This window comes from Bactrocera oleae, chromosome 2 (assembly GCF_042242935.1).
Source record: "Bactrocera oleae isolate idBacOlea1 chromosome 2, idBacOlea1, whole genome shotgun sequence".
Classification (NCBI taxonomy): Eukaryota; Metazoa; Arthropoda; class Insecta; order Diptera; family Tephritidae; genus Bactrocera; species Bactrocera oleae.
Window position 1 is genome coordinate 7,044,250 of NC_091536.1, and position 14,906 is coordinate 7,059,155.

At 36.1% G+C, this 14,906-nt stretch overlaps 1 protein-coding gene across 5 annotated transcripts in view; it reads left to right on the forward strand.

The window, feature by feature from the left end:
- The window catches only part of Cftr (CF transmembrane conductance regulator), a 36,369-nt gene that overhangs the window by 13,787 nt on the left and 7,676 nt on the right, over nucleotides 1–14,906 (forward strand). For 3 of the 5 annotated variants that reach the window (XM_014230073.3, XM_070107918.1, XM_014230071.3), the window contains 7 exons: nucleotides 1,827–1,905; nucleotides 7,921–8,138; nucleotides 9,265–9,396; nucleotides 9,515–9,714; nucleotides 11,557–11,822; nucleotides 13,315–14,169; nucleotides 14,237–14,514. In XM_014230073.3, coding sequence (XP_014085548.2) covers nucleotides 7,954–8,138; nucleotides 9,265–9,396; nucleotides 9,515–9,714; nucleotides 11,557–11,822; nucleotides 13,315–14,169; nucleotides 14,237–14,514 — 1,916 coding nt within the window. In that variant the 5' untranslated portion in view covers nucleotides 1,827–1,905; nucleotides 7,921–7,953. The remainder of the gene's footprint in view (nucleotides 1–1,826; nucleotides 1,906–7,920; nucleotides 8,139–9,264; nucleotides 9,397–9,514; nucleotides 9,715–11,556; nucleotides 11,823–13,314; nucleotides 14,170–14,236; nucleotides 14,515–14,906) is intronic. The other 2 variants (XM_036373268.2, XM_070107920.1) reach the window with 1 other exon arrangement.

A 14,906-nucleotide genomic window follows, 5' to 3' on the forward strand; every position in this document is an offset into this window, starting at 1 on the left:
AAACCATTTTTTTAAACGGAAAGTTTTATTATTTTATCTAACATAGCAATATTTTATTGTGGTAATTTACATATACTCGTATATACGTTCACAAATTTAAGCTGAAATTGCCTTTTTGCAATGTTACACAAATTCGCCGCTAGACATCAGGCAAATCACTTGGTCAGTGAAACTGTTTACAAGAGCTTTTAATTATTGCACAATAAGCCGGTACAAAAACCTCTAGATTTATAAAGTAGGCTAACAAACCAAAAGAAATTACCACTTAAAATCGGTTTGTTTACTTTAACTAATTACACTTTAATTGTATTTGCAAACTTAACCCTAATACAAAGCTCCGTTCATTATCTCTGAATGTGCTCATTTCACACCCATTCGTGTTTATTTACAAATACATATTTTAGCGCGGAAATAATTGATAAGAAAAAATTTCATGGAATGCAATTGTTTCATGCACTAATCAGCGATAACAAGATTACTGTATGTGGAAAATTCAAACGAAATTATTATTTCCTTACTCGAGATACTTAGACCGCTATGAGCTCTCGGCTCCATCTCGACATTTAGTCACGTTTATGAATATGATACTCGATGTTATATGAGATACATTTTTATAATGGCGCTTTCAATTGGCAAATGAAGTTATTTTAATTGTAACTGTTTTACGACAGACGTGAGGCCTCTACAGGCAATTCTCAAGTATACAAGATGATTCAAGTATTTCCATCCATAACCAGAAATGAAAAAATTACAGTTTCGAGAAGCTTATTTCCGAATTATCAAAATATGTAGAAAAAAGCTAAAGTTTGTATAAAACAGTACAATTACAAAGTTTTTATTAAGAGTGCATGGTAGGAATTCTTTGATGCAATGATGTTGAATTTTGTTTTTTTTTTACAAACATTTTTGAAACGATAACAATGTTTGATAGCCCTACAACTAGTTTTATAAAACTAGCGAGCCATTTAATTTAATACTAGCTTACAAAGAGAAGAAATAAATTCATAAAAAATACTACCTAACTACCAACTAAATTATGTGGTTTTTCTGACATAAGCGACTAAAGAGATATGTGTATAGGAGGATATTTCCCGCCTCCTTATTCAAAAATTTATTACGTCTTTTGTAGTGGCCTCTGTCTGAAACCTTATTTCTTTGGCGACTGTATTCACCTTTAGGTCACCATGAATATCAGCGTTTCTGATGTACCAGATTGCCATAACAATGCCTCTTAGCACCTTCTTTTGGAAACGTTGAATAATATTTATGCTTGTTGTTATGTTGAAAATTATACACTTTTTTATCGATTTTTTTTTATTAAAGAATGTATAAAAAATATTAAGTTGTTCATATCTTTTAAGACTTGCCATGAAAAAACAGGGTGCCAACATATTTTTGATTTTGAAAGATTTTCAGTTCTAAAAACCATTGCATTGAGAGCGTAATAGGTGGAAATGTATCTGGAATTATGGTGTGATTCTTAAAATAATACAATTTATTCTGAAGTAATAAATACATAAATTTTTTATTAAAATTTTTCAAGCAATTCGGAAACATGCACAATAATACACTTACCGCTAAGAGTGGACAGCACAATGGCAAATTTGATATTCGTCGCATCTCTCTAAAAAATACTCCAAACATACTATTACTAATTACACCCAATTTCTCAACTTTCATTAAATTTAAGGGGCTGTTATCGCCACGTAATAAATCTATTGAGGACTCAAATGAGTAGTCTGTAACATTTTCCTTCAGTTTGAATTCAATAAAAAATTTCACTTTACGTTTTTCATTTTAATATTTATATTTAATTCTACTTGTAGGATATCATTCCTTTTCACCTAAAGTGAAATTCATATAGGACAAGCTAAAGGCCAAGTTACGCTGAAAAAAGGAACATATGTATGTATATAAATTTCAACTAACTAAATCGTGTTTTTATTTTTAATTATTTAGCTTTATTTTCAAATATATTATAATAAAACACTTGTAGTTACCGCTGCATTAGAGCTTGCAGTTCGCTGAAAAATCAGAAGTACAAGAAACACTTTGGTCAAAACGTTAGACACACTTAGTTGTGATTAATGATTCTAAAAACTATGCGCCCTCATGAGATTCGTGACGATTTTTGAATAGCAATTCGTTTTCCATATTTTTCCATTACTTTTATTCATAAATGTTTACATTAAATTTTAAATATAAATAGTTATAACAACTAAAATCATTTGTACTTTTTCATTTGTTATCAAAATTATCAAAATTACTTTAACTGTTAAATATACGTTAGTGTAAAAATGTCAATTAAGCATAATTGCTTAATATAATTAATTCGCAAAATGCGATTATAAATACTAATTGGATGTTTCGCACTGTCTCTAGTAGAGTCAGTGTAAAAATATTGTTGGTGTATTATTGTGGGCGTGTGAAAGCTATTTGTTTCCTTGGAACTTCATTAATTACTTATCTTTATTTATTGACTGGATTTCAAATCGCGGTGTTTTCACTGCATTCGGTCACTACAACTTCCGACATTTGCATGAAGGAACTGTAAAGTTTGACAGTCTAAAATCCAAATCGAGTAATGGAAAACTAGTCTGGTGCAAGGTGCATTCCAAAGTAAACAGGACTTTAAAAAAAAAGACAGAACAAATGGTTTTATCGGCAAAATCAATTAATTTTATTCAAAATAGTCTCCTTCTGCTTTAATACAGCTTTTTGCACGGTCCAAAAGCATGTCGAAGGAGTGTTTTAGCTCGTTGCCCGGTATTGCCGCCAGTATGCCGGTGCAAGCCTTTTGAATGGCCTCCACGTCTGCATAACGCTTTCCTTTCATCGACGCATTATCGTGCAACAAACGCCAACTTCCGTCGCGATATTCGGGCCGAACACGTCGAATACGGCGCACCAAACGCTTCCAAACTCCAATGTAGAATACCGCATTAACGTTTTGGCCGGGTGGAACAAATTCTTTGTGGACAATACCCTTGGAATCATAAAAACAAATCAGCATTGTCTTCACTTATGACTTCTCCAATTGTAACGAAGCTTTTTGCTGCCCCTGCTTCTTCTGGTTTGCTGAGGTATACTCGCCGTGTCCAGGGTTCGTTACAATAAATTTGTAAACTATGGGGCTCTTTACAAATCGCTCTTTATTTAGAATTGCACACTACCACACGTACTTTATTGTATATTATTATTATAATCTCTGGAACTGTGTTTTAAGGAGCGCCGCCCGTTGCTGGCGTTCCGACAGTTTCCTTCTTCACACTCTCTGGAACTGCGTTTTAGGAGCGCCGCCCGTTGCTGGCTTTCCTACAGTTTTACCTTCGCACTCTCTGGAACTGTGTTTTAGGGAGCGCCGCCCGTTGCTGGCGTTCCGACAGTTTCCTTCTTCACACTCTCTGGAACTGTGTTTTAGGAGCGCCGCCCGTTGCTGGCGTTCCGACAGTTTCCTTCTTCACACTCTCTGGAACTGTGTTTTAGGAGCGTCACCCGTTGCTGGCGTCTCGACAGGGTAGTGGTTCTCGTAACTCGTTAGCGCGTCACTATCACGCGAAATTACGGAGGGCAGTGACAGCGGCCGCGATTCCAAGCGTGGAGCAGGTCAGAGGATCGACTCACTACCCACTTCACGCGTGACTTCCGGCCTTCCCACGTTAAGGAGTGAAATGCCTGCCAGAGGATCGACTCACTGCGAGACATTCACTCCTTCCCGCACGAAACGTCACTTACCTTTCCGCGCTCCCGTTGGATAATTGGTATACTATCGCGTATACTACCCTGCCAGTGTGCTACGCGTCCCGGGGTGACTTACCTTCGTGTCCAGCTCCGTTGTGTTCGCTTTCGCAGTCCTGTCCTCAAAGCCCGCCAATCGTTGTGCTCGCCTTCGCAGTCTGGTCCTGACCTTTGGGGTTCGGCTCATTTCTCATTTACGTCCTCACGACCACTTTGGAAACGTTGAAACCACTCGTGAATACGGCTACGGGATAGGCAATCATCCCCATAAACTTGTTTCATCATTGAAACGTTCCGGTTGGTAAAAGTTTTACCAATTTTAAAACAAAATTTAATGTTGCCTCTTTGTTCGAAGCTCATTTTCTCACCGATGACAAAAACATACTGCCATTTAAAACGCAATAACTTCACTTCTACCCTAATACAATACATATATATTATATTATGTACTAAGGTAAACTCAAAGAAAAAACGCCAGAATAAAATTATGTATTTTTCCTATATTATATTTTGAATTGGATTATAAACATATATGCAATATATGTGAGCCTCCAATTAATCATGTACATAAATAAGAAGCGCAAGCAATTGGAGCTTTAATAATAAATAAATGAGTGTAATAATTGGAATGCGAATTATTTACTTTAATAGAGATGCAATATAGTAAATAATTATTCATATTTATTTTCATCGTATATATGTTTGTACATATGTACATATTTTCACTGATAATGTGTCAGACACAATCAACTTGTGGCCATGACCTTAAAATATATGTGTATATAAATTCCAAAATGCTATTTTCATATAAAGAAGACTGCGTTCACAATTTTTCCTTGATATAAAATCGATCGGAGCGATACGTTACAATTCGCCAAAATCGGGATATATTGTCTACTCACAACTTTATCGTAAAATTTGACATTTTTGATGCTATACATACTCAGAACGGCCAAAAAATGGAATTAAATCGCGAACATTTTCGCGAGATTTATATTTACTTTTCCCAACATTCGACGTGGATTAGCTTAGCAAGAGTACGACGATGAACTTATTTTAATTTTTGGCGATGAAGCTCCGTCAAGGACCAGCGCATATCGATACTGAATTCAATCGAGGTCGTAGATCACTCCAAGACGAATTTCGTGATGGTCGTCCAAAATCAGTTAATGTTCCGGAAACCATTTATGATGCGTGCAAACTGATATTGCAAGACCGTCATGTGACCTATCGTGCGATTAAAATAATTATAGGTATTAGTGGAACCATGTTTTTACATTCAATATTGCATGAACATTTGATTGTAAAAAAAATTGTTCACGTTGAATTCCACACAATTTTTCAATCGCTAAGAAAAAAGCTCGTTTCTATTAGTCGAGAGTTAAAAAAAAAAAAATGATAACGTTGCTTTGAAACACGTCTATGCCATTGAGACAGGTGATGAATCGTGGATTTACGTGTATGTGCCCGAAAGTAAACAGCAGTCGACAGTATGGGTGTTTCCAAAGTTGCCAATCACCGAAGGCGGATCGCTCGACAATGCGAGCTCTCTTAGCGCTTTTGAGCACGCAAATGATAAGAATTGATAAATCATCCACCGAATTGTGCTGACTTCGCACCGAATGACATCTTTTACTTCCCGTACGTAAAAAATAAAATAAGAAGCCAACGTTTGGTGCGTTCAGAAAGCTTTGGAGATACCTTAATCAAAGTGAAAGAAGTGTTTCGACAATTGGTTGAAACGCTTGCAAAAGTGTATACATTTTAATGGAGAATATTTTAAAACACGATAAAGCGATTTTCGATGGTTAATATTTTGTTTTTGTTCACTAATCCCGAAAAAAAGCAACCCTCGTACTGTAATTCGCTATATGATCGATAGTTCGACTTTATTATAGTTATAACATACTTTTCCGTACTGCCTCCAATTATCTGGTTAGAAAAATATTCTCATACAAAATTGAGCATAACATATTAATTTCCTAGGCATGCACCACATAGATAAAAATTATATTTATGAAGACAAGGAAGTGGGTTATTTGGCTGATCATTGTACTATTTTACTTTTTTGGATTGAAGATCAAATTAGCAAACGCACTTATCGTTATACTTACATACTTATGTATATTACAAGAATCAGATGCGCTTTCGTTTATATTTATATGATGGTGTTGCAGGGTTGTTGCGTTCTAGAGTCAGAGCTACACAAACAAATAAATGCTTGCTCTCTGCGAAATTACAGTTTCGATATATATATATATATACATATACATATATGCATGGAAGGAATAAATTTAAGAAATATTTCGTTTTGAATCAGCGAAAAGCTTGCGTCAGCTACTTTTATTAACTCCGAGCTTTGGACTTGTGCAGAGCCAAAGTCCGGAGTTAAAATCGAAGTTGAAAACACCTCAATTACAGTTTTAGCTTTCTTAGCTCTGCTTAACTTACACCCTGATATTTCTATTGCCTTAGTACCTTCTGGTCACATTCAAATGCGATCAGATGGCACTACTACGGTTGCCTTGACTAGAAATATGTATGTATACAGACACTTTCTACGTTCTTAAGTACCTGTAATGAAATAATTTAAGAATTGTTATTTTTATTTTTTCAAACTATTTGGAAAGCCATTTGCTTACTTTAGTTTGACGGTTTGACCACTATAAGGTGCGGGTTCTATCGATCGGCATTGAAAATGGCACGTATATTGTACATATGTGGGTCATTGTATTGACGCTACGTTATTATTTGCTGATAAATGCTAAAATATAATATACTGTCCCATATATACATTTTTATAAAAAAAAGCTTTTAATAGGCGTGTGATAGTTGCGGGCAGTTTCCGCTTAAACTGTTTATACAGGGTAGCACGCGAATCGTGCTTCAAAAATAAACTGTAATAACTTTTTTAAGCAATGTATTACATTTTTTTTATTGTATAACATATTTTATTTTATTTTATATAATTAATTATTTTTAAAAATTATGGAGCGTCAATGACCTCCATGCTCAGCCACGCATATGCGACAACTAATTACAAAATTATTCATTGCGGCCTGAGGGGTTGAAGTCGGGATTGCCTCAATTATCAATTTAATTTACAGTTAGGTCAGGTTACCATTAAAAATCTTTAAATAACGGTGTGATGAAACTGGACACCACACAGTGACTCGTTCTGAGTGAAGTTCCGTCTCGTGGATTATTTCTGGATTTGATTCACTTCATATACGACAATTTTGCTTGTTTACATTTCCGTTTAGATCAAAATGGGTCTCATCGAACATAGACCAGCAATTTATCAAGTTGTTGTCTTTTTCGGCCATTTTAGTAATTTTTTGGCAAAATTCCAGGCGAATAGGCAAATCTAGAGGGTTTAACCGGCTTGTTATTTTAACTTTGTACATCATCATAAATTATCCGTTCCAATGACCGTCTTAGACCATCTGAAGTGCAAGAAACACTTTAGTCAAAGCGTTAGACATACTTAGTTGGGATTAATATCTCTAGGAACTGTGCGCCCGCAATGGAATCTTGACGAAATGTGCGTAACAATTATATGCACAGGTTGTTATACCCGATTTTATATATTAAATGTATATAGTCGTGGTTTCAAATCCCAGCCGCACTGAAATCTAAGATATTTTAGTAAGCGAGAGATCACAGCTGTTATTGTTGTTAAAGCGGCTTAAAACATTGCAAAAATTTCAAAAATGCTTTTGACAGTTCTGGGCATACGTTTTCGAAATGTGGATATTTACTTAGTGAGAAACGGAATCCATTTTCAATTTTCTTTAATTTTGTTCATTGCGCCCATATAAGAAGAGACCAGTAATGTTTAGCCAGTCGTAAATTGTATTCTACACTAAGTGAACGAAATAAAATAGATGGACATGAATGTCGGAAACAAGTGTTTACCTTGACAGCTAATTTGACAACTATCTCTTTAGAAAATTCTATTCTAAAATATTCATTCTAATAATATCGTCATGGGTTGCCCGGTATTCGAAGTCTGGCTGAAAAATTACTTCCCACATTTAGATAATACTTTAATCTTTATATTTAATTATTTTACTAGTGTTAGATTTATGCATTTATAATATCCTATTATACACATATAGTTGAATTAATCAATATTTACATCGGTGCAAATCCTAATTCCATTTTAATTTCATTTTACAGTGATTTCTCGGCTACAGAGCACACTTATACACAATGGATAGTTCGCGTAAGCCAGAAAGAATTAATCCTCGCCGTCATGCGAATATACTGTCGCAAATACTTTTCGTTTGGGCTATACCGTTACTCTTTAAGGGCGCGAAAAATGGCTTGAACACAGATGATCTTACCAAATGTATGCCAGAAGATTGCTCAGAAGATTTAGGAGACCGTTTAGAAGAGTAAGTAATATATGTTAAATAAACAACTAAGGATGCGCCAAGTGCGAGTGCAGCCAAACATTTTATTCTTTCGCAGTTTGCGATAATCAAAGTCGGGAAAATATTGCCCGGAAAGAATTGTCTGTATGGATTTATGTATATGCAAATAACAATCTTTTAAAAATATGTTCGAGATTTTATATATTATACATAATATAATATATGAATAAACGAAACGTGCCAACGAACCAATTAACCCACTAAATAATTATATTGTTTGTATGGAGATTAGGGGAAAGTATGTAACGATTTTTGCAATTTTTACCACTAAATAAAGGGTATTTTTTTTAGACATGTGGTTTGCGAAAAGAAAAGCAATGCTTGGTTTAAAGTAATGGTCAAGAATTTATGGTTTAGAAATGATTTCGGGCAAGTGACCGAGGCCGAGGCTTGTTCGAATAAATTCCAATTTTCAACCACTTTTTGCAGCAATGCAAATGTCAGCAATAACGCGCCAAACTATTCTCTTCCAAGCCTTCAACCATCTCGGACTTATCTGTGAAGACAAACGATTTCATATAACACAACAAAAAATAGTGGTAGCGGTGTTAAATCGCACGATCTAGGAGGCCACGCCACAGGACCACTACGCGAGATAATGCGCTCATCAAAAGTTTCTTTCAAATAATTGATTGTTTCGTTGACTGTTTGGCATGTAGCGCCGTCTCATTAGTGATCGCTCTAAGCGTTTCACATTGACTGTACTATTATGGCCGGCTTCATTTTTGAAGAAATATGAACCAATGATTCCTTCTGCCCATAGAGCATACCAAACCGTGTCAAAAATATCAATTCCGAAAAAGTATTGCCTTATTGAAAACCACGCGTCTAAAAAAACACCCTTAATTATTATGTCTAAAATAGTACATAATTTGATATATTTGGCAACGAGTATATAAAAAGAGCTCTAATCCTAAAATTATGTATACACACGCTGCTAAACCAAGGTGTGGACTGATTTCAGTGCTAAAGACAACCGCGTACCGGGGCCGGACTCTGTCAATTATTTTAGTATTTTAAACTCCACAGTGTTTTCTTTTAAATTATAAATCAAATTAGTTGAACTGCTTTATCTGTTTGCTTTCAGAAAATGGTACGCTGAAGTGGAACGAGCACGTCGCAAGGGACGTAAGCCGCTGCTACGTAATGCCATTCTGCGCACATTTTGGGTGTCGGCAGTTGTGGATGGCGCCATATCATTCATTTATATGGTTATTAAGTAAGTGAAAAATAGAATAGTCAAAGAATCTTCTGACTTTTACTTTTCCATAAACTTAAATACATATGTACATACCAGCGCCCATATTTATATGTACATCCTTTGTTTGCATTCATAGATCACTCATACCCGCTGTGTTGGCGCAATTATTGATGCAATTTCAAAAGCAAGTGTCAGTCTCCTCGATTCGCCTGGCGAATGCTACAACAACAACCGCTGATATAGTGAATGCAAGAAGCCGGGCGGTACGTTCCATTGATACAGCCGTTAACAAGTTGTGGTTTTTGTTGTCGCTGGCGGCTGATGTTGGTGGAGGAGGTAAGTGTACTGATGTGTGGACTTTACATTACAAGTATATGCATTATATTATTAGTTCACACACATTGTATTGAAGAGAATCATCAACAAAAGGGCTTAAAGAAGTAGGAAATACATTTTTTTGCAACTATAAAAATTTTTGTTCATTCGCTTTGTGATTTTCGTGGTGAAATTTATATCCTCTCCGATAAAGTATGAAATCTTTGTTGAAATCTTATTGACTATCCGTCCGTCACACCCAAAGAAGAGAAGTGAACTATTTAAGCTGACCATTTACATTTTACAAAGCAGTGGAAACCGTCACCGGCGATCAGATTCCACGACAGTCGGGTCTACATAACCAGAGCGAGCCCGCATTTTTATCCATCCATAAACTGTCAACTCTACAGCATTCTTCAAAAATATTTTCTGCCGTTACAACAACAAAAACAGGAGACGCAATACCATTAGTTCCGATGATATAAATGTGTTGATAAACCAGCGCAAATAAATCATCTCACCAAGGTATTCGATTTATCACTGATCGTTTATAAAATACACGAAATGTGTAAAACTGGATGAGTGCTCCCACTATGGAAACTTGGTACGACTAGGTCCATATCTTCATGGTGCTCCTGAGGTTTACTCTCAATATCAGTCTAGATAACCATCAGCTTTGCTTCATATTACCACCGGCAGCATTAGACCAATAAAAAAATATCGACCAGTCGGTTCTCAGGACACTGAAGCTTAGGTAACCGGAACTGACTCGGTTTTACATCCACCTATATTACAGATCTTCCAACTTTTCCTTACCATTTTAAAGAATTTGAATTTTGCTTAAAAAGAGATCTGAGCTTCGACATTTATCTCTTCACATTCGCTAAATTTATTTTCAGCTAGCGTTTGATTGTGGTTTGAGAAGGGGAAAAAGTCGATGAGTTCACATTCGGAGTATGCGATGTCCGATTCATGAAATTTTACTATCGTTTTCATTTCGTATGGCCAAATATTCATGAAAGATATGTCGAGTATGTACCTTACATATTTTTAGAATGTCAGCTATCTCGAACAACTTCTTTTTGTGGTCGTCCAAACTCATTTTTAGAGTCTTTTGAACGTTTTTTGAACGATTGGGTCTCATTACCAAATACAAAATGTTGGTATATGGTTTCAATTCTAGTGGCAATTTGAAATGGAAATGCTACTAACTATTCAGCATGTCCAACCTATTGATTTTCTCTTTTCCCTTGTACGTATTATGATTTGATATCTCTTTAAAAAAAAAATAACTAAAAATAATAGATCCTACCCAATTATTTCCACAACTTAGTTCTTGTAAAGTTTTTAATGGAATCTATTCAATTTGTGACATACTTTTTGAACAAAAACTGGCGCCTGCTTACTGAATTTGATCATTAAGTTACTCGGCGTTTTATGACTGCCTTAACAGATATATATTATATATGGTATATATGTACGTATATATATATATATAAGTATATGTGTATGGAATCTAGTTCCGTTATGTTATGTTATGTGAGATGCCTGATACCATCAGTGGCTGTAATTGTTGTTCTTCTTGGTGTGCTGGGCAAATCTAGCGTACAGAAATAGTTGATATGTATAGGCGTGAGTAATCTACGGACAAAGCAAACTGTTTGCGTCAATTAAATTGTCTGACAATTAGCCGAGTGCACAATTGATTGGTTTGGCCGAACTGATTATGCGCTGCAACTGTTGATATCATTCAATAAATTCCATTTATTTCGCTTTACTCATTTCTTTCTTTGTATATGTATATATACCATATATTACACACGTGCCAGTACTTATGCATGTGAATATTTGTTTTCATTGCAGCATCATCTAACACCGTGGACGTCACCGGAAAATCAGCGACAGATAAATTTTTGCTTGCCGCTAACATCTCTGCCGCAACTGAGCAACCTGAATTAAGTGACTTCGAAGATCCGATTTGGTTTATATTCAACGATGTTTATTGCTTGGGCACTGTTTTGGTAACAACCACGCTATTGGGATGTTTTCTCATACATCATGTGGATTTGAGGCAGCGTCTATTGGGTGCACGCATGCGCATCGCTTGTTGTTCGCTTATTTACCGAAAGGTGAGTAAATACTTGAGCAATAAGATACAATAGTGATTGTTGGAGAGATTCTCTGGGTTGTCGCGAAACTTCGATTTCAAGATTCCCTATAACATAAAAAGGTATCAAATCTATATAATGATTTTGATCGATCAGTTTGTATTGGAGCTATATGCTAGAGTGATCTGATCTGAAATTTGTTTACCGCTTTACCGCTTTCTTAGATATAATTCAGTTCAAATTTGGTGAAGATATCTCGTAAAATAAAAAAGTTTTCCATACATGAACTTGATTTTAATCGGTCAGCACGTCAGACTGATCATACAAGTATATTGTATATACATACTTTTCGAGAATAAGAGATCCCCACATTCATAGCCCATTCTTCCGTTCCAGTTCTAACCTTTATTTTATTCCTAACAACCAGCCTTCCGGATAACTATATAATAATGAAGGGTAGTATAGATTATTACTAATAACTCTAGGGACCTTAATTGATAAACTTACATATGAGAAATGAGAAAACAAACTCAAGTGGTTTTGACCGTCTAAACCGTCCAGATTTGTTGCGCTTCAGACGTGGTCCCATTTTTGTCGACCCATTAGTTGTGGGACAAAATTAGAAAAATATAGAGAAGCTCAATTGAATTCTTAGCTAAAAAGTACGCGTTGTTTACATAATAATACTGTAAGTATATTTTCATACTGCTCTCAGAAATATAAATCAGTAAATAGGTGGCTCGAACAATATGCAATCCGCTCCGTTCTTATATGGTAAATTTGAATAAAAAAGTTTAGGAGAAGAAATAAGCAGAAGTCCCCAACTGAATTCAACTCTACAACTAGACTGGCACTACAACTCGTAACTTTTCTAGGACGGTGTATTTAGACTATAAAATTTCAAAAGCATGTTTTTCAATTTTACAGACCTCAATAGAATGTTCACCGGAAACGAATTTTTTGATAACGAAGAGGTAATCGCTGAGACTGAGGTATATTTCGAATTCGAAATTTGCCGAAGAAAAAAGGCAAAGTAATATAGAGCCACTTTAATTAGGGGTATCCACTAGGAGTATTATTCCTAAAATACGCTACTCCGTACCGATTATAATTACAATACATCAGTGTGGCCATATAACCTTAAAACTTAACATTTACAAAGTTTCTTTTAACAGCTTTACGTTGTAGGACGTAAGCATAGCAGATGATATGCTCAAGTTTAGAATTTGTCATTGGTATATCTAAACTAGTAACATCTTTACATGTACGCTAGAAACTTCCATTTCCGTAATTTAGTTCAACCTTGCTGGTACAAGCTAAGAATCGCTTGAAGATTAAAAGTGAAGGTCAGAATAGTATCGTGGTCTTAGAAAAATTAAATTTTTTCTTTATTTCACCCTACCCTTTTTGCTAACAATGAACTTCCCGGATTCCTAAAGTCTATAATTTATGACTTCTCAATTTCCATTTTTCCACTTTTCTTTATTATTCTATTATCGCTCTTTAATTTCAGACACTTCGCCTCTCAATGCGTTCCGCTGGCCAAACTCCTGCCGGATATCTAATCAATTTGCTCTCGAACGATGTTAATCGTCTTGACTACGGTTTCATTTACATGCACTGGATCTGGATAATGCCATTGAATGCCATGCTAATATGCTATCTCATTTGGCTACGCATTGGTTGGGCAGCAGTTGTGGGCGTGGTCGGTCTGCTACTTAAGACCATACCCGTTCAAACTGGTCTCAGTAAATTGGCCTCCAAGTTGCGTATGAAAATCGCCGAACGTACAGATGCACGTGTCGGCATCATGAATGAATTGGTACAGGGTATACAGGTGATCAAAATGTATGCATGGGAGAAACCATTTCAAGCTGTGGTCGGCGAGGCGCGTCGTCGTGAAATCAAACAAATTCGTTATGCATCATATTTACGTGGCTTCTATTTGAGTACGATGGTGTTTACGGAACGTTCCACACTTTATATAACTATTGCAGCGGCTGTACTTATGGGTAATCAAATTTCAGCCGATATAGTTTTTTCCGCGGCCAGTTATTATAATATATTGCAATTGGTCGCCGCCATTTGGTATCCGCTTGCTGTGTCCTTTGGCGCTGAGGCATTAGTCTCACTCACTCGTGTCGAATCTTTCCTACTGCAGGAGGGACACGACGAAAAGGCACAGGGATTGACACATAAAAAGACAGATTCCAAAATGAGCGAAATTAGCGCCGCTAATGCCATTGTACTCAAACAGGTGAATGCGAATTGGGATCTTAAGAAACCGCAACATACTCTACAGAATATCAATTTGGAAATAAAGCGTGGCCAGTTGTGCGCTGTTATTGGTCCCGTGGGTGCTGGCAAGGTATATTTTATATTTTTATTTTACACTTAAAATCTACTTTAAGTTATAAAAATATGATTTTTTGCAGAGCTCATTGCTACAGCTACTCTTAGCCGAACTGCCAATCACAGATGGCGAAGTTGTCATACAAGGTGAACTCTCTTATGCCGCTCAGGAGCCTTGGCTATTTACCGGCACCGTACGCAATAATATACTCTTTGGAGAGAAGTACGATCGCAAGCGTTATAACGAGGTGACGAAGTGCTGTGCGCTTTCGACCGATTTCCAGCAACTTAGTAATGGCGATAAGACAATTGTAGGCGAACGCGGCGCATCACTGTCGGGTGGTCAACGTGCACGTATCAGGTGAGTTGCGGTGTATTAAGGGTATATGATTAGCGATTCCTTATTGTTGTGTAAGCTCAAATTTTGTGGAGTGCAATTTTAAGATTTGTTTTTCTGAAGCTTTCCACATTTCGTGAAGATATCTTGTCAACTTGTAGGTCAGTTTGTATGACAGCTATATGCTATGGTGGACCGATATCGGCGTTTCCAAAAATTAGCAGCTTCTTGATGAGAAAATGACATGTGCAAAATTTTAGATTGACATCTCAAAAACTAAAAGACTAGTTCGCGGATGTACATACATACTTTAGAGGGTTTTCTAAGTTTCCTTCTTGGTGTTGATCCTGTTTAGAATATAAAAACTTAGTTTAAAGTAGAAGGAATCAGTAATTATACATAATCTGGTATAAAGG